The sequence below is a fragment of the Colletotrichum spaethianum genome (genome assembly GCF_022836535.1).
Source record: "Colletotrichum spaethianum MAFF 239500 DNA, contig01, whole genome shotgun sequence".
Classification (NCBI taxonomy): Eukaryota; Fungi; Ascomycota; class Sordariomycetes; order Glomerellales; family Glomerellaceae; genus Colletotrichum; species Colletotrichum spaethianum.
This window is the reverse complement of record NW_026054771.1, coordinates 1,816,673-1,840,617: the sequence shown is the minus strand read 5'-3', so window position 1 is coordinate 1,840,617 and position 23,945 is coordinate 1,816,673. Positions and strand designations below refer to the sequence as shown.

The 23,945-nt window shown below is 52.0% G+C and overlaps 9 protein-coding genes across 9 annotated transcripts; 4 read left to right on the top strand and 5 right to left on the bottom strand.

Moving 5' to 3' along the window:
• Positions 1-1,068: 1,068 nt before the first annotated feature.
• On the top strand, positions 1,069-1,953 carry ColSpa_00497 (uncharacterized protein; the record flags this gene model as incomplete). Its single annotated transcript, XM_049266709.1, has 3 exons — positions 1,069-1,334; positions 1,423-1,716; positions 1,776-1,953. 3 exons carry the CDS (start codon positions 1,069-1,071, stop codon positions 1,951-1,953), a joined length of 738 nt encoding a protein of 245 aa, XP_049122666.1.
• A 3,667-nt stretch (positions 1,954-5,620) lies between these two features.
• Positions 5,621-6,163, bottom strand: ColSpa_00496 (uncharacterized protein; the record flags this gene model as incomplete). The annotated part of the gene is made up of 2 exons (XM_049266708.1): positions 5,621-5,917; positions 5,993-6,163. 2 exons carry the CDS (start codon positions 6,161-6,163, stop codon positions 5,621-5,623), a joined length of 468 nt encoding a protein of 155 aa, XP_049122665.1.
• Positions 6,164-7,895: 1,732 nt separating this feature from the next.
• On the top strand, positions 7,896-9,410 carry ColSpa_00495 (beta-cyclopiazonate dehydrogenase; the record flags this gene model as incomplete). The annotated part of the gene is made up of 3 exons (XM_049266707.1): positions 7,896-8,099; positions 8,166-9,047; positions 9,291-9,410. 3 exons carry the CDS (start codon positions 7,896-7,898, stop codon positions 9,408-9,410), a joined length of 1,206 nt encoding a protein of 401 aa, XP_049122664.1.
• A 616-nt stretch (positions 9,411-10,026) lies between these two features.
• Positions 10,027-12,238, bottom strand: ColSpa_00494 (ferric/cupric reductase transmembrane component B; the record flags this gene model as incomplete). The annotated part of the gene is made up of 3 exons (XM_049266706.1): positions 10,027-11,172; positions 11,243-11,849; positions 11,901-12,238. 3 exons carry the CDS (start codon positions 12,236-12,238, stop codon positions 10,027-10,029), a joined length of 2,091 nt encoding a protein of 696 aa, XP_049122663.1.
• Positions 12,239-13,944: 1,706 nt separating this feature from the next.
• Positions 13,945-15,039, top strand: ColSpa_00493 (VMS1 protein; the record flags this gene model as incomplete). The annotated part of the gene is made up of 1 exon (XM_049266705.1): positions 13,945-15,039. The coding sequence occupies one exon, from the start codon at positions 13,945-13,947 to the stop codon at positions 15,037-15,039; it is 1,095 nt and encodes a 364-aa protein (XP_049122662.1).
• Positions 15,040-15,442: 403 nt separating this feature from the next.
• ColSpa_00492 (efflux pump rdc3) lies at positions 15,443-17,126 on the bottom strand (the record flags this gene model as incomplete). Its single annotated transcript, XM_049266704.1, is given in 3 exon segments — positions 15,443-16,276; positions 16,337-16,879; positions 16,896-17,126. 3 exon segments carry the CDS (start codon positions 17,124-17,126, stop codon positions 15,443-15,445), a joined length of 1,608 nt encoding a protein of 535 aa, XP_049122661.1.
• Positions 17,127-17,851: 725 nt separating this feature from the next.
• Positions 17,852-18,634, bottom strand: ColSpa_00491 (trans-aconitate 3-methyltransferase; the record flags this gene model as incomplete). Its single annotated transcript, XM_049266703.1, has 1 exon — positions 17,852-18,634. One exon carries the CDS (start codon positions 18,632-18,634, stop codon positions 17,852-17,854), a length of 783 nt encoding a protein of 260 aa, XP_049122660.1.
• Positions 18,635-19,522: 888 nt separating this feature from the next.
• On the top strand, positions 19,523-21,268 carry ColSpa_00490 (averantin hydroxylase; the record flags this gene model as incomplete). The annotated part of the gene is made up of 4 exons (XM_049266702.1): positions 19,523-19,576; positions 19,640-19,879; positions 19,959-20,196; positions 20,268-21,268. The coding sequence occupies 4 exons, from the start codon at positions 19,523-19,525 to the stop codon at positions 21,266-21,268; spliced, it is 1,533 nt and encodes a 510-aa protein (XP_049122659.1).
• A 2,312-nt stretch (positions 21,269-23,580) lies between these two features.
• Positions 23,581-23,871, bottom strand: ColSpa_00489 (uncharacterized protein; the record flags this gene model as incomplete). The annotated part of the gene is made up of 1 exon (XM_049266701.1): positions 23,581-23,871. One exon carries the CDS (start codon positions 23,869-23,871, stop codon positions 23,581-23,583), a length of 291 nt encoding a protein of 96 aa, XP_049122658.1.
• Between the last annotated feature and the right edge of the window lie 74 nt (positions 23,872-23,945).

Here is a 23,945-nt window from a genome sequence, read left to right as displayed (position 1 = left end):
GAGAGTGGTTGTCAGTAAGTTTTCTGTCTTACGTCCGTTAAAAGCCGTGTTACACCCGAACAAAGCCAACTGATATGACCCTTTGTTACTAGCAACGAAGTATCGACCAGAACATCCGAGAAACGAACGTTCGGTATAGAGAGAAGCGAGAGAGGAGCATGTCTTGGACGGCGAAGAACACTGAGTGAAACATGTTCCAATGTATCTAGGAGGAAGAAATGTGGGAAATGGGCTTGCTGAATGGTCTTCGTGGATGGTTGCTCCTGTCAAGGAGCAGATCGATGACGTCGGCTGTCGTATACGCATCAACACAACGTTATACGGCGTTTGAGAAACGTTAAGTGGTCTAGAGGAAATCTTAGTTTCTTCCAGGACCGTAGATTTTTCTAAGATACAACCCTTCACTATTTTCTGACCCGTATCAGCTGCATGGCTTTCATTTGTACCTTGCTCGCAGTCCACTACAGAGAGAAAACGCGGTAGAAACCAAATCACAGTGAGCCGTCAAGAGGATGTAATCAGAGCCGGTGGAAGAGGTTTGATGTCAATTTCCGGACGCTTATACGAGCCTAGCGGCACTTTAAGCTCTAGCACGTGGAGAGGACGACGCGGGCCGGTCCGCTAAGCATCTGAGCAAGGCCAGCAGAGAGGGTCTTTGGCGAAGAGGACCCTAGAAGGACAGGAAGAACTGCAAATTTGCTTTTTGTTTTGTTAATTAAACGCTCTCTTAGCAAAAGCCTAGGGCCTGTCATGCATCAAATAGGTAGGCGCAGAGTGTCAGATGGTGCTCTGAGAGGCAGACACATGCGCAAGAATGAGCAAGTTTTCACCCCCTCACGAGGCTCCCCGCGCCCAGCCGTCGCTCCCCGAACGACGTGCTCTCGAAGGACGTAAAACCGCACCACACCCCGCCCCGAAATGAGCACATTTGAGGCATTCTTTGCTACCTTGTCGTCTTTCCGGGAGTTCGGAAAATGCCATATCTTAACGCGGACATAGCGACGTCGACCGCCATGGCGCTTTCATTTGCGGTTGCGCTGCCCGAACGGCCAGTCTGTCCCGTCCACCATGGCTTCTATCGGTAAATCGAACTGGTTCCAGAGACGAGACCGCTGCCTTGGACGTGCAAACTTGGTCGCCGGGCTACTGTGCCTCGAGGCTAGTGTTGTCGTCGCGACCCTCATCCTGTTTGGTATAGCGTATCCGGACCGCTTCCGCTCGCGGTTGTGGAGGAACGGCGGAGAGGAAGGGTGGTGCTCGAACCCGCGGTTGAGGATTTACTTCTATGCCAACCACGAAGAACCGCCAGAGATTCCTTTGATATGGAGTCAAAGGTGTGTGTCACGGCGTCGTTGTTGTGCCTTCCTTGCCGCCCGTCTCGTCCATGCTCCAGATACTGACTTTTCTTCTTCGCTTCACTAGACTAACGACATCGAACATGGCCACCGCGGTCCTTGCAGCGTCGATCTTCTTTGCCCGCCTCATGATGGCCGCCCTGCAATACGAAGCTCGATGGACGAACCTCGCGTACGATGTTTTTCTCGCTGTTCTGTGGGCCTGCAGCGCCGCGGCGCAGGACGGGTCCGACTTCTCTGATCCCCAACATCTCAGCGAGAGACCGTGGTATCTCGTGCGGAGCTGCGACGAAGCTTGGGTCCAGAACCGTGGATGGTGCAGAGTTGCGAAATGGGGATATGCTTGGGCGACACTGGCTGCGTAAGATACTGGAAGGCTGGAAGCAGTTCGAACACGGAATGAAGACTGACAAGATACAGGTCGCTATATATTGCGAAGATTATCGGCTCTTTAGGATGGCTGGCATATCAGAGCGGCAAGCGAGACGGCAAGGCGGATGCGTTGACATCGCAGTCGCTGTTGGAAGGCTGGTCCTGGGATGGAGAAAACTGGATTGCATTATACAAGGACCACAAAGAGGAGGACGACTGGGCATGATGTGATGGATCTGATGTTGCACAGATCTACAGTATCACAATATGTGGAACCGAACTACAAACAACACCACTCAATCACAGCTCACGCCATGCGACAACGAGATCAATATTATGTCAACATCAACTTTCGATTTCTCATTCTAACCACTGCGCACGAGTGTGCAAAGAAATAGAAAAAAGGACATCCATTATGGTGTCGCGCAACCATTCATGTTCCATGGACGCGGTTCTTTACACTACCCAGAGATCCACCGACGAACCATGACGATCTTACGACCCTGACTTGACGTTGCTTATTTGTGCTGAAGACGTGTCAGTGCAAGATAAACGCCACGGATGATGCAATCGGGCCGGGCAAACTTACGGGGCAGCCTTCGCAGGAGCAGCTGGAGCCGCAGCCGCAGGAGCCAGAGGAAGCGCATCCACAGCCGCTCATGATGATGGATTGGTAGAGTGTAGGGGTTTATGTGTTGAGTTGAAAAGGCTGGTTTTCTTGATTGATCTTGACCGGAGTCGTGTGTTTTTCTGGTTTGCTTGATGTGGTGATGTAGAAGGAGAAAGTCAAGGATGACGGGTGAGGCCGGCTCGATTTAAGTAATGGCCCTGATTATCTAATGTGCCATACGCCGAGGAAGCTGAGCTCCTCAGCTGGAAGGAAAGACCGGCGCAAGTCGAGTGTCATATTCTTCCCCGACGTCTCCTGCCAAACAGATAGACCACATGTTCTTCAGGGAAACCGCTAATCGGCCGCCCCACGGCAGCCAGCGGTGCTTAGCTCTGACGCCGGTTTGATAAGAGAAGCGCGGGAAGGACCTTCCCACCCCGCCTTGCCCGCCTCCTCCTGCATCCGTCTCAGCCTATATCCGACATACTTTGGGGAGACAATCGACGGTTGCGGTTCGGGAAAAGTGGCGAATGACGTACAGCCAAAGACGAAGCTAAGGCCACTTTTATCACGAGGAAGGAGGGACGCAAGCTTCAATTCACTGGCAGGTGCAGTTCGCCAGCCCCCACTTTCCCACCGAGACGATGGTTGGCCGGGGCCGGACGCTCAGACCGGAGTGGACCGCAGGTGGGCCTTTTCTGCTGGCTGCCCTTTTGGGAAGGACTCAGCCCGCGACCAATGGGACGCCGGCACCGAATCTCTGGGCGCGCTGCGGTGCGGGGGAGGTGGGAGACGATCGGAGAACGATGCACTCGACAGTCTTTGTTCGTGTCCTCGTCCGCGGTCATGTCTTGCCGAAGCTCAGGGTCTTGCCTTGTATTCCCCCAACCTTAGGGTCTTCAAATTGACCGACAACTAGCGAGACTGGGTAAGAGATCCTGGCAAATGGGCTGGTGGACACTCTGAGGTCGTGTTTCAACAGTGGAGAGATGGATGTTTACACAGGGGGTTCGCAGTGCTCTGGCAACGAACTTAGGCAAATCGACACGGGAACCACGGCCCACGATGAAGGCATGCTGACCTCGGGAAATCCACGCCGAGAAGACAGCAAGACCACAGCACAAGCGGGATTTAACGGCTGACCTGCCAGCTGTTGCATGCTCGTCTGCTCTAGCTCTCACATCTGCTTGGGCGTACTGTCAAAGTGCAAGAGACCGTTCGCGGCGCTGTGCAGCATGCATGTGCGTCATCTGAGATGTGGCGCGCGCCTCTCCGCGCCTCTCGACCTCCGCAACCCAACCTGCTGCTACGTTGTATTCGACGGTAGGGTTCTACTGGTCTCTTGAGTGAGTGATAGCTGGACTAGTAGACTTTCCGTGGCTTATCAAGACCCGAAGGGCTGGCCTAAGTTGAAGACTACTATGAGAATCGGGCCTTCCAAGTTTCCAATCACGAGCTACCCGAGTGCTTCGCATCTTAGTGTATTTAATGCGATTAGACTAATCGCGGTTTCTCACCTGACATCAATTGCTCTTCCCAAAGACGCTGGACTCAAGCAAGTGTAATGACTTTGCGAAGCATTCCGTTGCTATCTGTAACATAAACCAATGTAAACCCTTGACGCCAATAGACCAGCATGGAATTTTTTGCCTTCCCGCTGCAAAGCAGCTTGATATTGAAGATCGGATAGCTGTGGAGTGTAGCGAACCTCCCTTCGATACTCGCGTTCATTCATGGTTCTTTCTAGAGCTTTGAAGAACATCAGACTCCTATTTATCGAACTCCAATGCCGTTTGCATCCACTGAGGTGTTCAAAACTTGCTATCAGTCACCTCTTTACCAGGGTGCCTCTAGGATCTTTCAACAACGACACACTCCATGATCCTTTACTAGCAAAGCTGATAGGAAGAGAAGAAGGACACAGGAAAACCGAAAGGCGAAGAGCCGAAAAGATATACAAGGAAGAGCCAGTCCCGGAACCGTTCTAACGAGAATTCTTGTCAGTTGTTTTTGATGGCTCGTGCACAAGTTGCTTCGTTGGCTACAAGCTAGGTTCTGCCACAGGACGACGAGATATTCGTATCATCGGGTGGTAAATTTAACGATTGGCTGACTTCTTCATGCCTGAAACATCTAGTTAACAGTATGATCAAATTGAAGTTGTTGTCCTAGAACCAACTTCCTGAGTTGGCTGTTGAGTTGCCAAGAGCCCAGACCGGGTTGAGGCCAAACCCAATCACCTATTGCTATACTTTACGCTGAAATCCCTCGTACACACAATTACTCGTTCTCCGTCCGGCTGCAAAATGACCTCCTCGCTACTTGCTCCGGAAGAGAGTGTGTAACCATAAGAGGCTTCAGCCGACGACCGTTCCTGCAGAGGCACCTTAGCCCTCGTTGTCTGATCCCCTTGGCCTCCAATCGACGATACCACCTGTCGTTCTGCCACATGAATGCTGTCATTGGTATGCATTTCAAACTCGTCATGCAAGCTTTGGTCTATGGTGATGTTCTTTTTTCTGCTCGCTGAGTACGTATTGCTGCGAGAGGTTCCAGCGCCAAGAGGCGTCTGATTGCTTCGATTGTAGTTTAGGTCGCTGGGATAGTACCCGGCAGAGCTGTTGATCTTCAGCAAACGTCCAAATAGCGGTTTGAGAAATGATGCGCATGCTGCGATAATGCCTATGTTGAGCTGGAGGCTGTTCGCGTCGGAGAAGTCAGTCTGGTGTTCGAAAGCCAATCTGATACGACGGAACGATCTCCTTTTGCAGCTTACTTTTGCCAAAAGTGAACCCAATAATTAAAGATGTTGTCTGGGTCGCCGCCCGTCGTGAGCATAAAGACAGCTTTCAGAATGCCCATGATGATGGCACTGGGTACAACGAAGAATATTAGTTATTCCAAAATAACTTCACATAATCAACACTCTGCGTGTCTCCTTCTCAGGTATACTCACAAATATCCCAGGTTAAGGATGCCAATCACGTAGAGACGCACTCGGAACTTCATCTTGAGGTTCCAGATGATGGGGATTGGCAGAGCTCCCAGGCATATATCAGTGAAGATATTGCAGGCTACGCGCCTCTTGGTTAGTATCTGTGACCCACCAGTGATGGTAGGATAAACTTACAAATATTCCAATACGTAAGATTAAGAAAGATATTGAAGTTGTGACATCTAGGGTCAAAGGGATTCATCCACTGAAACTCCCACCACCCCGAGTACGGAGTACAATAGACGAACAACCAGACAATTGCTTGGATAGAATACGCCACAACAAATCCTAAGCGCAATCAGCCTTGGAATAAGGATGGAGCAAAGACACCAGCAATTGGTATGTATTACCTATTACAGCGTACAACGACCATCGATACCAATTCAGGTCCCTCTTGAGTCGCAATAGACTGATCGCCATAGATATTCTCAGCAGCCCCATGGCAATGCCGTCGGAGAGCACCGTCTTCCAAAATGTGATACGTTCGAAATCTATGCGGTCTTCGGTCGGAATCGTCAGGCTATGGCGTCCGAGACCGTAGGGTATCTGTAGGATTAAGCATATCCATGCCGCCAGCGCGAGGATCTGTGATGAAAAGAGTTAGCAATTTTCTGGAACTGTGACGCCAGGCCTTTCTTCGAGCGAGTATGTTTGACTTACAACGGCAATAACGATGAGCGCATCTTCTGCTCCGAACGCCCTAAGAATGACCAGCCGAGCATAGATACGCAGGGAAACGAATGTCAAGGCGACGAAGTGGAACACGCCAACGACTCCAACGATCCGGCTTGCGTTGCTAGCATTGACATATTCCGGAGGGAACTTGTCCATCCTATCTCATAACTAAAGGCAATGAACAAGGCAACGAAAAGGCGATGGACGACAATCATCTTGTATCGCTGTTGATGAGCACCCTGTTCTGCGGGCGCAGCAAGGTTTTATGAACAAGGTTAGGAAACTTTCCAGCTTTACACGCAAATGCTCCACCTGAGTAATGAGCACATCTATTCCGCCGAAATAGCCCCACGAGGCATCAATAGAGACACATGAACCACCGTTCAGCGATCATCGTTCATCATTCTAGACGGATAGTTGGATGAGATGTCACCTTTTCCGCAAGATCGACTTGAACCTTGTTAAAATCCATCGGTTTCACCAGAATTTAGACTAACAATGCCGAGTTATTGCGTTCGTATGCGCGTCAAATGACCATATAGTACGAGCACATCGGTTGACTCGTACGAGTATTACATGTCAGTTCTCTGCTTCAAGAGATCCACTGCTGTGCATGCATGCGTACATTCCACCCGTCACGCAACGCTAAGGGCTTTGGCACGGCACAGGATTCCTCAGGCGAACCGACCGATTGGAAAGTCGGTTACCAATCGGTTTGCTACAGTGAGAAGCAGGATAGGAGGCGAGAATGCAACTTGCAAAACACACCGGCTTTGGGAGCACAGTACATTTATCATTATGACTGATACCTTGGACGGATGGTCTGGTACCATTCGAGATAGTTACTCCGAAAACCCGCAGCATCAGGCTATAACTAAAGAGTCGTAAAGACCGAGGAAGGAATCTGCGACGTTACTACTGCGTGCCATGATTTGAGCATCTAGCTGGAGGCAAGGGCATTGCGAGAATTCTCTCTTAATACCACAAATACCAACCCTGCCCGCATTTTGATCCTTCTATTCCAACATCTTGGCGCTGCCATGTACACGCATACCATATTACTCGCGAGGATTAATGCAATGCGAACCCTGTTGTCAAATTCGTGCCCTCCCACGTATCCACTCCAGTGCTAGCCGATCCTCCAGAAACTGGGGTAGTTGGAGGGGGAAATCGGACAAGCGTCAACGGCATCACCCGAGCTCGTACTGCAATTTTCAATAATTGCCGGGGATCCCTGAAATATGCTATCCTATGTAGAATGCAGTTAAATCTGTTGGTCCGGAATATGGGCTGACCGGGCCGGGTGGGGTAGTGAGGAGTTACCGCGCCGCGCCCCTGCATCTGACCCCTAGCCAATCCACTCGGCCAATTTGTCGGTATTGGCTTGGAATCCGACGACCGAAGAGGAGCTTTTCCTCCTTCGCAGCTCTCTTGCGTGTTGGAAGGGAATTAGGCCATGCCTGCTATATGCTTTTCTTGTTGGTTCGATATTGTTACCCAGAACGTGCAGTTGGCTGTTACTTACGACCCATGAGCTAGCTATATGGCAATCTCCGACTTGCAATTGCGTGACGCAGAACGGTGGAGTTTCCGGTGACTGCGGTGGTCGGCTAAGCTGGAGAGAATCCTAACTGAGATGCGGCTAACTGCCGCTTCGGGCAAAGCCTATATGCAATTCGTTCCAACTCCCTCTTTTTAACAATCCATGGATAGTCCGGGAAGATGTTGCAAAACTCGATTTAAAGACTCGTGAGCCTGCAGACTCGCCGTAAACGTGCATTGCATCCCGTTACCAGTCAACCTTCCATACCCCGGTGACACTGCAGCAATCACAATCGCCACGGGTTCCAGTAACGTGTAACACCAAGCGAGACGTTTCTTGGCCGACATGCGTAGCAACAGGATGCGTACAGGCCTCGGCTTTGTGGCTACGCTCTTGGCCCGAGGGCTTGTCGCTGGCGAGAACTGCTGCAACCAGACCGTTTCTCGGGACGTCGTTGTCGTTGGCGGTGGTGCGTCTGGTGCTCATGCCGCCGTTTGGTTGCGCGATCATGGCCACAGTGTAATCGTTGTGGAAAAGGCCAGCCAACTCGTGAGTTATACATTTCCTCCCCCTGCTCCTTCGATGTTTCTTGCGTCGAATCGCTGCTAATTTAAGCTCAAGGGTGGTCACACGGCCTTCTACCATGATCCTGTCACGAACAAGTCAATCAACGTCGGCGTTCAGGCGTGGATGGAATACAAGGACACTTTTGACTTTCCAAAGCGCATGAACGTATCGACAAGCGGGTCTATGCAATTCACCACTCTCAACTACAATTATGTCGATTTCAAGACAGGACAACCGGTCAAAGACTGGGTGGCTCCCGCGTCTGATGCCATGTACCCAGCCCTACAGAGATATTTGAATGTTCTCGAGAAGTACGAGAACATCACTCTTCCCGGTTTCGGGAACTTCCCCGAGGCAGGGTCCATCCCGGAGGACCTGATCATGCCGTTCGGTGACTTCGTCGAGAAGTACGACATTGCAGCCGCCGTCCCCCAGATATGGGATTCCACCGCAATGGGCCTCGGCGACACCATGGACGTACCCACCATCTTCGTGACGCAGGCATCCGGAGTCCCGATGGTTCGCGCTCTGCTAGGCACTGCCGCGGCAGCCACGCCTGCCTCGGGACGTCTGTATGAGTTGTACGAGAGCGTTGCCAAGTTCCTGGGCGATGACGTCCTCTACTCAAGCACCGTTGATTCGACCACCCAACGCGACGATGAGGGAGTTGCGCTGAAAGTGCAAGGTGCGGACGGCAAATTGACCTGCATCGACGCCAAGCGCCTTCTTGTTGCCTTTGAGCCCACCACCGAAAGCCTGGCACCGTTCGAGACGGATGATACGGAGGAACAAGTCTTTGACAAGTTCGGTTTTGCTACCGTCTACGCTGGAATCCTCCGCCATCCGTCACTGCAGATCAGCGCTGCCTACTCGAACAGGTCGCCCGCCCCTGGTTCCAGCAACTACACCGTCTTCCCACTGGCGTCGCAAGTTGGTAGCATCGCCTACATCGGCGGCACCGAAGACTTGTTTCAATTCACCGCCGTTGGTACTGAAGAAGACACTGCGGAGAGCATGAAAGCTCTTATCGCCCAGTCTATCGACACCATGATCGCGGCGGGTACCATTCCCGAGTCCAACGGCACCGTCACATTCTCCGCTTTCGCAAATCACGGTAAGATGCACCCCCGGGTCACGGGCGATGAGCTTCGTGCCGGGTTCATTTCGAAGCAGAGTGCCCTTCAGGGCCATCGCTCGACTTGGTATACGGGTGCTGCTTTCTCTGCGGGTTTCTCGACTGTCTTGTGGGAGCACAATAACGTGTTGTTGCCTAGAATGGTCAATGGCATCTAGTGGAGAAGATCAAAAGCTACCATTCTAAACGGTTCATAGTTGTACAGAAAAATATTCATGTTGATATTGTGGTATGAAAGTCATGATATCTCAGTACGTGATGAGATATCCTTTGTATGAAACTATGATGATGCACGATGCTGGAGAGGTGAGATAATCTGTGTTTTTTTGTAAAGTACCGCAAGATTTCAATTTCTCACCTGGAAATTCGAATCTCGCGAGCTGGTATCACAGCCTGGAGTTCCTTGCGTAAAGCGTTTGGTCAGATTAATACGAGAGGAATCCATTATCAAGCCTCACAGTTTCTTCTATCAGTCTGAGCCTTGGATATCGCCAAGGTCCACTAGTTGGTTTGTTTGTCATTCGCCGTATCTATGTTGTAGTTTCTGTAGCCAATTTGGCAGGAGTGTGCTTCGTTATTGGCGTATACGTCAACCCGTATGTCGACAATGAATACAAAACCAGTTTAAAACATCAATCATATAAAGGAAGAACACAGAAATGCGTAAGTGGATATAATAGCGTCTACATAACATTAAGATGAACAATGAAAACCCCCCTTTCCTACAGTTGAGTAGGGCTTGGGTTGACGGTGGTATACGTGAGATCCGATGGATCACCAGGCGAAGGCTTCTTCGATCACATCCACCTTAAAGCCATCCTTTACGCCGTTGACCACATGTACGACGGCTTCGTCCGCCATCTGTCCGGGACCACAGACGAGCACAGCCGTATGGTGGTTCTTCTCCAGGTGGGAGCGGATTACGGCGCCGACATCCATCCTACCGAGGGTCACACCCGCTACCGTGGCGTCAGCATCACCTGAGGTATGCTCCTTTTGCCCGGACGCATCGTCGGAGCTGGCACCGGTGCAGTAGAACGAACACTCTACGCCCGGTGCTTTGTCAAGGAAGTTGCGGCGCACGTGTTCGATGACTGACATCTCCCTGGCGGACCAGACCAGAACAAATCGCTTCGCCTTGTTCGATGCCTCCCCAACCCATGATTTAGCGTACTGCTGGATGAATCCCAGTGCGCCGGTGATGCCGATGCCGCCGATAACGCACAAGACAGTGTCAGCGACGAGGAGCGACTGGTGGGTGGCGCGGTGACCCGCGTAGGGCCCTTCTGTGAGAACGAAAGTCGTAATGGTAGGACTGGAGGAGGATGCGAGCTGGCTTTGGAGCCACGCCGTGGCACCGCTGTGGGCGCGGACCAGGAAGGTGACGGACGCAACGTCTTGGTTCTCTGATTTTCTCACTGACACAACGACGTCTTTCTTGTTCTCATCTGTAGGGGAAGCAGGAAAAGTCACACTAGGCGCAGAACTGCCTGCAGTCCTCCAACCAGCAACACTGAACGGGTGGCTCTCCCAAATCTTCCCTGATTTTGGAAAGTAGAGGAAGCTGTGCTGCCCTGGACCGAACCCCATCAAGGTCCGGGGGTGAATCGTCACCTGCATGACATTGGAACCAGGAATGGCTGTGACTTCAGCCTTTGAGTTGCCGAGATTGTAAAAGGCGAGACGGAAGATTCTGACGAAGCGCTCGAAAGCCCAGTAGGCGAAGCAGATGTAGAGCCAGGTCTGGTAGCCATAGGTGTAGCCGAAGTGGGGGACCAAGTGATACCAGCATCCGACAAGAGCAAGGACGACGAGGATGATGTGAATAACGAGGAAGGTTTCGTAGAATCTGATGCGGAACGGCAATACGGCGAAGGCGGTTGCCAAACTGAACGTAACTGTGGCAATAATTCCCCACCACTGTCGGAGGCAAAGGATGTTAGCGAGCGTCATTTAATAAAGAGAGAGGGGTATCTGGAAGAGCGCCTACGTAGAATGGCTCCACCACTTTGGCGGCGTACTCAGAATAACCCCCATACCCGGGTTCCCAGTATGCCATCGTGTAGACTATAGAGTGCACAATGGCCTGCAGGCTGGCGACGCGGGCAGTCCAGCGATGCAAGGTCAAAAAGGTCGTTTGGCTCCATCCCGTAAGCGCAATCAAGACGTTGTTGCGACCGGCAAAAAGGATAGAGATGCTCGCGTTGACGAGACTGAGAGTACCAGTGCGGTTGCCGACATACTCGCAGAGCTCGAAACCCATGGAAAAGAAGTAGATGTTGGGCTGGTAGCTGCTGAAGTTGATGGCAGAAAAGACAACATTGAGAATGATGTAGATGGCGATGAAGATGCTTAGCGTTCTGCTTGGTACATAGCCAATCTGCCCAGGAAGAGGTTCTAGGCGCCGATGGCCGACCAAGGCGGGAAGGAAGACATGTTGTCGAAGCTTTGTCCACAATGCCAAGCTTTGGAGTTTCTTGTACAGTGTAGGGACCGCGCTTGTAAGCTGGACCACCACGCCACAGAGGAGGCAGATGCCAATGACAGTCAAGTAGAGGGCGATGCTATAGCAGAAGATAGGTGAGTGCCCGTCCAAGCTAGAGGAAAAAGATGACAAGATTGTTGAGTGTGAAGGGGAGCAAACATACGAGTATCTCGTGTGTAAGTATTCTGATCTGGCGAACTCGCCTTCGCTACCGTAGGTCGAATCGTAGAGGCTCTGGTTAACCAAGCTGGTCTCGTTGAGCCACATGGCATCCGAGGCGAGCTCGACGGTGGGAGCCACGGAGGGAAGACTCTCCTGGAAAGTCGGTGACGAGGCGCCAGCGACAGCTTGGGTGCTGAAGCACTTGGCCTGTTTATCTGCTGAATATCCGTGGGCATTGCAGTTCTGCTGAATGCAGTACGCCATAGTCTGCAGCCACGGAGTATTGGAAGCGTAGCAATCGGCACTGGTGGTACCCATCTGCATGTCCATGCCAGACATGTCCATCCCCCCATGCCGCTCATGTCCATGTCGCTGAAGGTGGTGCAGCTCAGGTACAGGGCGGAAAGTGAGTCGTGGCATGCTTGGCAGCATAAGTCTTGGTAAAGCGAGATGCCGAAGCCAATGATACCGGAGCCAGTCTGGGCGTAGACATTGGTGACCAGAGAAAAGAGGACGACAAGCCCGATCGACGGACCCATGGCGGGCGAGGCCTGAGGCGAGGCGCGACGTGAAATGGGACTTGGCCAACAACTAACAACGAAGATGAGGTTTGACTGAGACTGAGAGAAAGCAGAGTAGATTGAAGTCGCGATGGGGGTATGCAAGGGTGAGGGGTTTGTCTCCGCTGACAATAGACGGAAAGAAAAGGTTTTACAGCAGGAACCTCAATTCCAGTTGAATGAAGAAAACAAGAGGCTGGGTTTTACTTGAATTTTGGTTAGATACAAGGTGATAGCTTTTCAATTCCTTATCACTATCAATTAATCAATGTCAGTGAGCCCATTTGCAGGCAATTATTGATAAGAAGCAGGCTGTTTTAGGGGCAGCCCGGACAGACTACAGAGTAACACTCACACGACCCATGGTTACAGTTTGTTAGCCCTTTGCTTCACCTTTAACTATACACCCAAGAAGAAGTTAAGAAGCATGGGTGTTGATGAGCCGGCTCTGAAAAGCGATGGAACCAAGTGCTGCTTGCAGACTGGGGGGTGAGAGAGTTTGAGCTGGTTTTCTCGAAGCCGATGAACGCCGTTGCTAGGAACTCCGCTCTGTGGCTGGAAAGCCACGGGATGGAAGGGTCCGATTTCGAAACAGCCCATGTTTAGCCGAAAACTAGTTGAGTGTGTGTTGGTCCCTGAAAAGAGTGTGTATACGTACCCAATTACTCTCGACGCCTACTTCTCTACTATGTATGGCATAAATCCCATAGACTTCCGTTCGATTAAGTGAATGCTCTGTCCCAAACTTGGCGGCGACTAAGGAACTCGTGAGAAATTGTAAAAAACCATGGATGACCGGCGCTGATTATCGTTGGCGAGTCCAGTTCAGTCACCCAGCGACGCCAGGCTGAACTGCGCAAACTTGCTCGTTCAAGCGCAGCATTCCGCAGATGCAAGGTGGTAAAACACTAGGGTCGAGAGGCTATTCTGGCCATGCTTCTTTTGGTCTGTTTGCCCATAAAGTACAGAGTACAAGGGCCCAGAACTTCGAAAAGAGGCGCTATCTTGAGCGGGTAACACGCGCCCTACTCTAGCGCCCCACTTGGCATGAATCGGGCAGAGTCTAGACAACCCAACCCCAATCTGGGGAAGATCTGGCACATCGTCCATCACAAGTAGCTATTGTGAGGCAGTTTTCGACAACATCTGGCTTGTCGTGGCCGTAGATATTGCAACGATCTCTATCCATCGTGCATCATGGGGCAGGTAACATTGCTCTCAGATGTACTTGGTTTCGCACTTCACCCCTGTCGCATGTCGTTTCTATTTTTCTTAAGCAGTTGTGGCGCCCACGAGAAGTGATGATGTGACGAAATGAACCTTTTATAGATAATGTAGGTGTATTCAAGTCAGAAGTTGATGAGACGAACGAAAGCACTACGAAATCTTTCTCTTTCTCTTTCTCTATTGTTCCCTTTTTGTAGCTCCTCGTTATAGTCCTGGTTAATATCTTTAGCACCGCCCAAGACCCATGAGAACATAAAAATGGTGTCGAGCGTGTCAGTATTGGGCGCTGGGCCGGCCGGATTCGCTCTGGCCGCAGACCTTCAGAACCGTGGGACGAATGCGCTGCTGTACTCTCACCGGACTCACTTACGGCACGCCAAAGCCGTGATGAAGACGGGCCGTCTCCAGCTGAGCTGCGCAATGGAGGGCTTCACGAACTTGCGCCTCACCACCGACATAGCCGAGGCTGTGGCCTTCTCAAGGTTTCTTATCCTAACCGTGCCGTCCACTGGTCAGTTGACGATCCTGGACGACCTGAGGCATCACGACTTGCAGCGTCATATCATAATCGCCATCCCGGGCAACCTGTTCTCGCTGCTCAAAGACGTCAACATCGAAGCAGAAAATATTCTAGAGACCAACCTGTCGCCGTACTCGTGCCGCATGGAAGACGGCAACCTGCTTGTCTTCGGCCGTAAAAGCGTCGTCTTCATCGCGGCGCGGCGAAACATCGGCGTCCAACCAGGCTTCTACGAGGAAATTCAGAGCATCTTTCCCACGAAGCTCCGATGGTGCGACAACGTAGTCGAGGTTTGCTTATCCAATGTCAACGGCGTATTCCACCCACTGATGATGCTGATGAATGCGGGCCGCATCGAGGATACCGCTGGCGACTTCCTGCTCTATCGCGACGGCCTGACAAGATCCGTCGCCAACGCCATGCTGGCCATCGACCGCGTGCGTATGGAAGTCGGCGCCAAGTTCGGTCTGCCCACTATGAGCGCCGTTGACATTTCCAACGAATGCTACGGCCAGGCCTTCTCTGACCTGGTTGACTTGGCCCGCAATTCGCCGCCACACAACAAACTGCGCGCTCCGGCCGACATTGAGAACCGCAACATCTCGGAGGACGTTGCCGACCTACTGGTGTGCTGGCATGGCCTAGCAGAGAAGGTCGGCGTCGATGCCTCGCCTATTGCCGCCGTCATTATTCTTGCCGAGATGGCCACAGGGATCGAGTTCAGAAAAACGGGGAGGAACCTCAGGAAGCTTCACCTCGACGGCGTCGGGCACGGCGAGCTCATCAATATGTTCAGTCCATACTTGACATCACAAAACGAAGCTCGGCTTTAGGAGAGATGCTTAGCCATGGAAGTCATTGATTTCACCAAGCAGAGTGAGCATGTTACAAGGGGTTATCTATCACGGGTTGATGACAAGTAGGGGTGTCCCTGTTGAGTAGGCAAGGAAGGATAGTCTCCACCTTTTACCATTGCGCGACGAGCCAAACCATGTGCATACCGTTCGTGGGGGTGAGGCTTGCAAAGTCAAACTCTGTTCATACTAGACTTCACTGCTGAAGTGGACGTAATTAAACATCCTCAATACAGGCAGATGAAAACAGTGGAAGAAGAAATCAACTTTGCGTTGATATGATCCAGAGATCCACTTTTCATATATGTAGTCTCATGTGCGGCCGTCTCGGGATTTTCCAACTAATGCATAGAATTTCTGTAACCGGAGCTGCCAATCAGTCTCAAAATGTCACCTTGTTGCACGGCATGCTGCGGATCCTAGCACCATACACTCCGTACACCAACGGCAGAGGGGCAAACGCCAATGCTAAGAAGGCCAGCAAGCTGTTCCCCCATCCCCATCCGAGACCTTCGTACAGGCCCAGGCCACTGAGTGGAATGAGCGCGCCCGCAACACCCCTGAACACTGCGTTGGCGCCTACAGCGCTGGCGGCGTATCCCTCGAACGCATCGATGAGGTATGTCTGGATACCCGTAAAGATAAGGATCGATCCAAACCCAGTCACGGCCGTGCCGGCCAGCGAAGCGGCCCAGTGCACTCGGCCTTCAACACACCAGCCATAGACGAACATGCCCGCAGGAAACGTCAAAGCTCCGGGCACCGTGATGATGGGGGCAAGACGATCCTCGGGCAAGTTGGTCCTACCGGCAGCAGCACGTCTCTTGAGCGTCCGGTCGCTGAAAACTCCCACGTAGAAGGCGCCCAGAAGCGTGCCAAGACCACCGGGGAGGAATACAAGGCCGATGGCGACGGTGGAGAAACCGTACACCTCAGAGAAGACAAACGAGTAAGTCGCGAAAAGGAGGTAAAGAGTGCCGTATAGTACGGCAACATAAGCGCATATAACGGTGACGAATGGGCGGAAAAGGAGCAGCCTCATTGGGCGGATGATACTGCGTCTGAAGAGCTCCCTGGGGGTGTAGTTGGAGGCAAGGCTGGACCGGTAGCTGAGGTTTCCCGTCTCCTTGCGGAGTCTCGCCGCTTTTTTCTCCAGCAGCACAGGAGGATACGTTTCTCTGAGGATGAGAAATGCAATTATGGAGACGGCCCCGATCTATTTCTTTTGCTTGAGCAATGAATTTCCACGGTGGGACCAAGCAGATAAGCAACTTACGACGATGGAGATGACCCAAAACATCCACCTCCAGCCCATATTCTCCGCCACGGAGCCGCCAATGACGGGGCCAACCATGGGACCGAGGATGGTACCGACAGAGACGATAGCCGCAAATTTTCCTCTATCCTCTCGAAGAATCAGGTCAGCAATGGTCCCGGAGCCGATGGTGATAGTGGCGACGCCGGCGAAGCCGGACAGAAAACGGGAAAAGAGCAGCATGCTTTCGCCACGCGAGAGAGCGCACAACACGGTGGCGACTAGAAACAACGCGTTCGAGGCGTTGTAGATGGGTACGCGTCCATATAGCTCGCTCAGCGGTGCCAGCAGCAACGGCCCGCAGGCGAAGCCCAATACGAAGATGGATACCACAAAGGTCGCGAACGTCGATGAGGTGGTGCCAAACTCCACCATGATCTGTGGCACTGCCGGCGCGAGCATTGATGACACGAGGGCCTTGTTTGCAATGTTAACGATTCCGGCTAGTAGACAGGACGTTGGAGGATAGGCTTCCAGATATATGGATTGATTATCCGACTTACACTAAGAAGCTGATCACAGATATTGTGAGGATGTTGGCCCATTTCGCCAACGGCCGCCAATTCATAGGGTTCTGTGGGTCTTGGTCTTCTGGCTCGTCCCAGCGTACCATAAGCCCGTCATCGCGCTGAAGCCGTTGCTGTGCCTCATCCGAGGTCTCGGGCTCCAAAGAGAGAAATATTGTCGAGCCAGTTTGCTGTTGTTGCTGTTGATTTGCATACTTCTCCTCGGAAGTTGTTTCACACGCCATCTGCATTGGTAACAGGGTTATTCGTCTCCAGCGCAGCCATAGCAGAATGACCGATGTGTATCCACGGAGAGACAACATCGTGAGAGTAGTGCACAAGATAATCCTAATGATGGTGCCATCTTTTAGTCAATAAGAGTGCCGTTGCTTTAACCAGAAGTGGGCAAGGCAACATGAGGTAGTTAGTTTTCCTTGGCTAAGCAAGTAGGGGTTGGTCGTGGCACCACCTGCAAATGTAACCCCCCCATGCCATGCATCGCCCTCCTTATTATGTATGCTTCCCCATGGGCGACTCCTCAACCCACCGCCCAGCCACAGATTTTGTTTCATGCGGGTGCGGTCGAGCGGATGTGTGGGGGTTGACTGTCGGCTGGTCTAGTTACTCGGAAGGGAGACATCCGGGACATCCCTCTGTGATTCGTCCCATTATCTCATAAAACATGCAGACCGATTTACGCTTTGCCGCCGAGGTCAAGGCATGACATGCATTGGCAATAAGTTGACACGAAAGCTTCTCTAAATATTACCTCTCTGTTATTGGATGAACTCATATTGAACCACTACTTTCGCCAAATTGGCAGACAACCGGACAGATCGGCACAGATAGCACATCAAAGTGCAAGTGACGCCAATGCATATTGGGGTTTGCCAGCGCTCTTCTAGATCGTCCGAACAAACGTAAAGTGCGTGGACAGTGCTGTCACATCAGCACAACTACCTCACGAACTTCAGTCTCTGATGGCTACAGTCACCAATAACTCCATGTCCATGTGAATGCCATCCTCAGTGGTGATCTTATCCCATTCCTCCTTCATCTCCTCCCGCGCCCGCGGCCGCAATTCCAGCGGGATGCCTCCGTATGTCTTGCCTGACGAGCTCGTATCCAGCCAGTCGATCATGGCGTAGCCGTCCTTTGCAGATTTGACAATCTTGTTCACCACGATAAGCCTCTCGTTGAATCCCGCGCCCCCTAGAATGCTGTCAAGTTCCGCCCGCTTGAGGAACTTTGGTCCGTTGCTATGGCTTGGATAATTCCTGTAGGGCTGGCGCGCCAGTACATCGGCCTTGATGAGCTCGTGGGCGGCTACAAAATCTCCAGAGCCGCCTGAGATACCGAGGCGGCCGCCGGGCTGGAGCACGCGGGCGAACTCGGCGGCAGCAGCGGGCTGGTCCTGAACCCAGTGGAATGTAGAGTTGACGTATACAACGTCGAAGCTGCCAGCGGCGAAGCGCGACAGATCCTCGGCACGACCCTTGTGAAACTCGAGGTTCGTCCGTGTCCTCTCGTGAGCAAGAGCGATGCGCTCCGGGCTGGGATCGACGCCGACCACGCTGCCGCCAGGCCCGACAAGGTCGGCAATGTGCGCTGTGAGGTTGCCGGGTCCGCAGCCAACGTCAAGGACGCGCTCACCGGGGGTAACCGCCAGTCTGTCTAGAAGGAACAGTCCTGCTGAGTACTGGGTGTCGTTTACCAGGGTGTATCCTCTGGCCAATTCGTCGGTGTCTGCCATGGCTTCGGCGTGACGTGTTGCTGCTTCTGCTGTAACTCCGGAATGGGCTGCCAAAGACACTGGCGAACGGCCTTATGTCGATTTGACGAACTAGTTTGGCGATTTTATCTCATGTAGTCTGCCAGCTACTACGATTCGTGCATAGAGTATATATCCCATCCTGTCCGGATACATTAAATCAAATGCGACGAGCCCGTTTGGCTCCGCTGAATCGTGAGTGCATAGCAAGTTCGGATAGATGAGAGAGACCTGGTAACCCCTTTTGGAGCTGGCTTCAAAAGACGGAAGTCTTTAGTCTACAACCTTGACGCCGTCGCAATAAACGTGCTCAAACTCACTCGGTTACATTTAGCATGCAGTAGTCGCCTGTCAGCTGAGTCGATTCGGTAGGATCAGGAGGCAGGTCGCTTGAGTGCTGTTGTGGGCCCGCTACGGCAACGGCCGCAGCGGGGTGTAGGCTAAGGGAAGTTCAAGCTGGCTCTTCAAGAGGGCACCCCTCCACCCTAAACTCCGCCTTAGGTACCTGTGACTTCTACCTACAACATCCACATCTGCGGCCTCAGAGGAAGCGTTGCACGTGTATCTTTAATGAACAAGACAAGATCAAGGTAACTAGCATGAAAAGGGTTATCAGGTATATCGGTACCTCCAAAGCCTTTTTCATCCTCCATATTTTGTGATGCTTTACAACCATCGAGCATTCGATCTCATGTGATGTATACATATCTTAGGCATTAGAGAGCCTGTGCAACTGTTCTGGATCCAGTATACATGAGATTGTGATGAAAAGGTGGCAAACATTCACTAAGGCAGCATTTCCAAGGTTGATTTCATCACTACTACCAAAGCACGCCGGCGGGGCATGAGCTCTGTCACGCCTGGATTACCATGATTACCCATCTATTGTCGACAGGTCCGGTGACAACAACTGTTGTATTCCTCGTGAGTCCTCGCTCAGATCAGCCGTCCCCAAAAGAGAATGCCTCACTTACCATCAAAGTATAGCTCGCCGCCAGATGGATCATCCAGGTTTTTTACAGATTCTTCTTTCATCCGCTCCGCTCGGCACCCGGTCCTTGGATCAACAGCGTGTCCGAGTTGCCCGCCGCCCTGCAGCTGGTCAGAGGCAACCAGCACACCTACTACAGGTCGCTGCACGAGAAGTATGGACCCATCGTAAGAGTCTCGCCTAGCGAGCTCAGCTTCATAAGCCCGGATGCACGGGAAGAGATTTACGGCTTCCGCGTAAGTTCAGCAACCATCATGATACCACTTTCCCTTCGAGGCTCAGATAGGGATTAACCTTTACCAACAGAAAGGTAAGCTTCTGATGGAGAAGAGCCCGATATTTCTCGGCGCTGTTGGTAGCACTGACGGGCAGACCGGCGTGAGTCTGGCTCTTAATGCAGACCACATCCGCCAGCGGAAAGCCTTGGGCTATCTATTTACCAACAGCGCGTTGCTCCGCTTCGAGCATCTGTTCCGCCAACAAGTTGACTATTTCATCTCCGTGATCGAAGAGAAGATGAGTCAACACGAGTCAGTCGACGTGTCGAGTTGGTGTAAGCCCCTCTGAGACTGGATCTGTGCTTTTGATATAATTATAACTGTTGACTGACATCCTCTACATAAGATACCTACCTCGCCTTCGATATCATGGGCGACGTATGTTTCGCCGAGCCCTTCGGATGCCTGGGCCAGGCCTCGGCTACAGAGTGGTCTACCTCAGTCATCAACGTCTTTGTAGCCGCGACCTGGACGCAGGGCATCCGCCGGCTGTCTGGCACCGGGACCTGGCTTGAGTCTTTCTTGACTTGGCTCCTCGTACCCGCGCGGGCGGCCGAGTGGCGGCGCACACACCTAACAAACTCACGCGAGAAAACACTTCGTCGTCTCGCCGATCCGGACCGAGACCACCCGGATTTCATGTATTACATCCTCAACAGCGAGTCGAAGAAGCTACTTTCCGAGACTGAGATCGTCCTCAACATGGCCCTCTTCATCAGCGCTGGCACAGACACCACCGCCACCGCCCTGACGGGCTGGACCTACTTCATCTGCACTCATCCCGACGTCTATCAGCGCCTGGTTGGCGAGGTTCGGGGGGCCCTGGCATCCCATGAGGACATACGGTGGGACAAAGTCCGTCACCTACGCTACCTCGAGGCCACCATATACGAGGCACTACGCCTGTTCCCGCCGTCGCCCGCAAGTCAACAGCGCATTGTCCCACCGGGAGGCGCCACCATTGACGGCTACTATGTCCCCGCGGGCATGACAGTGGCTGTCCCGCCTTGGGTATCGACGCACTCGTCTCAAAACTTTGCCGAGCCCGATGAGTTTCGACCGGAGCGATGGCTGAGCGAGGAGACCAAATTCTCTGGCGACCAACTTAATGCCTCCCTGCCTTTTGGCACAGGACCCAGGGTCTGTATTGGGAAGAACCTAGCTTACATGGAGATGCGTCTCATCTCAGCGCATTTGCTGTGGAACTTTGACATGGCGCTTGATATCGAGAAGCACAAGAGGACTAATGAGATTTGGGGACTGGACGGGAACCTTAAACCTATGAAGGTCTTTCATTCCATGACAAAACCAGAACTGTGGGTGCGCACGAGAGAAGTGCAGCGGTAGCTTCCTAGAATAGTAAGATCGTTCTTCGCCGGGTCAACTACTGGCTACATAAGGTATGGGCCGCCGTGAAGACAAATCGATACACAAAGCCAGTAAATGTGACTGAGGATATCCGAGGCCAGTAAGGCTACTGTACAGGCAGTAGGTGGGGCAGCTCACTGCACTAACGTTGCTCAGCTGCAGGATGACTATGCGATGGGCTGAATACGGATTGACACCTGTCACCAGAATCTTCCCCTCTCCAAACAGTTCGACATAATCCGACCTGCCACTTGAGAAAAAGGTTGTTCATCTTTCTTGCGGCACTGCTGTATTTCTGCATCATTATCTTCGTCTTTGAGGTTCGACACCATCGTAAGAAGCGCCGTTTCGGTGGCAACCTCTCACAACGACATGTACGACGGACAAGAAGAACTCGATAACCTTGTCTGAGACAAGAACGACAAGGACTCTACGGAGGCACAGAACCAAATGCGATTCAAAAATACCTGTCGCAAAGAGGAAGAGTTCGCAGAAGAAAAAACTCGGGAAACCCGCAACCTTGATGTCACCCTTCGTCTTCGGTGGATTCAACATCATCTACAGAATACACCTCGAAAATACGTCTCCAGATGTTATGGTTCGTCTCCCCTGCCCAAGTCTTATTCAGTTTCCCAATGAGAAACCCGTTTACGAGGCGGCCACGGCCGCCTTAATTGCGGAAAAAAGACAACTGCCTATACCCCGACAACTTTTCTATTGCCAAGATCCGACGGCTGGCCCCTTCGTTATCATGGAACGTGTGGAGAACTGCGGGAGCGTGTCAGCGAGACTGACTCGACCCAGCGATGACTCTTCAGCGCCTCATGTTCTGGACCCCAACGTCTCCGAGACTACGCTAGAGGCCATCTGGAGCAAGGTAGCACACTGTCTGCTGCAGCTTTCCCAGATAACCTTCCACGGATTGAATTTTTGGTTGAGGCCAATGACGGCTCCTTTGAGGTGGTCGGTAGGCCTATAACTCACAACATGACCGATATAGTTCGACTCACGAATATTCCTCGTTGCGTCCTCCCACAAGAGGGCAAGACGTACGAGACTGCAGATAAATGGTATACTACATTAGCAGATATGCACGTTGCACAGCTCATCTTCCAACACAACGACCTAGTCACTTCTAAGGATGATTGTCGAAATAAATACGTGGCACGCCAAGTCTTCCAAAGATTGGCCAAACAAGGTCGGCTCTCTACTTTTGAATTCGCCGAGGACAACTGGTCTGCCCATTCATCCAAGATGTGAGCTCCCAAGCTCTCTCCAGCCCCTTCTGCTCCGACTCCTTCCGACTGTGGGGGACGATTTTCGGGCGGGAAACATACTCCTCACAGACTCGGATGAGATCGCTGCCCTCATCGACTGGGAATACACCTATGTTGGGCCTACGCAGTTTATCCTTGACCCGCCTTGGTGGCTCCTAACTGAGACGGCTGAGATGTGGTCATCCGGCATCGACGAGTGGAGAGAAACGTATGACATGCGCTTGAAAACTAGGCTCTCTGCCATGGAAGCAGCGGAAGCAGGCGCAAACAGAACCCAATCTTCTACCGGCATCGCTGTCCACATATATGCGAGAGAGCTGGGAAACGGGACGGCTTTTTCTCAGCTATACGTGCAGAAAAAGTTGGGCGTTTGACACCATGTACTGGAGGTTTCTGGACGAGAAATTCTTTGGTGACCGAGAACGCAGTGTTTCCGAGGCTGGTTAATGGAAGACGAGAGGAGAGCTTTTGAGCGAGGAAGAGAGAGCCGCCATGGAATACTTTGTAGAGAGGAAAATGGCCGAGTCGAAGGAAGGGTGTATTATTGACTGGGACCCAAACGAAGCCAAACAGCGCTTTTCCGAGCTTCTGTTTGATTAAGAATATAATCAAATTAGAGACGGGATCCACCCTCGTCAAAGCTAAGGTCAACCTCTTCGAAAATCACCTTCTTCTCTGTAAGAAGGTGAGGAACTTAGTTAGGTTTACTATGCTAAAAACAGTAAAGAATAAATCAAGTAGCAAAATGCTACTGCTGCATTAGAACGCTTCTGTTACTAGTTAGGTCAAGTCAAGCAGGTGGGAATACTTTAGAGATACACTTTAGGTTGTAGTAAGTTATACGGGGTCCTTATAGAGCAGCAGATAGTGCCACCAACTTAATATTTCTGCTAATCCGTATCTACTTCAGAAATTTATACACGCACAGTCTTCCTATCTTCTAAGTCTGATACAAGAGTCTCAGAGAAGTTCCCCAAAAACCTCATGTGATAGTGGTGTAGGTTGCTATTCCTCTTACTCGGCCTTGACGGACAGCACGGTGAAAGGCGCGCCCTGGCAAGAGTTCTGGACGGTGGTAGTGAACGAGGGACCCTGGCAGTCGGTTCCCTGGAAAGCCGTCAAGGTCAAGCCCTTGTTGCTGTCGTAGGCGAGGGAAGTGCCAGCGTTGAAGTTCTTGCACTTGCCGTTACCGGACTGTCCAAAGTTGGTGTACTGTCCGGTGACGCAGTTGGTGATGGAGAATGCGCTGGCAATGGGTGCCAGAATGGCGGTGACAGCCAGAACGGAGGCAAAGGTGGTCTGCATTTTGACGGGAGAGAAGTTGACTGTTTTCGGGTGTTAGTAAAACCCGTATTTTTTGATAAAAATGGGAGTAAAGA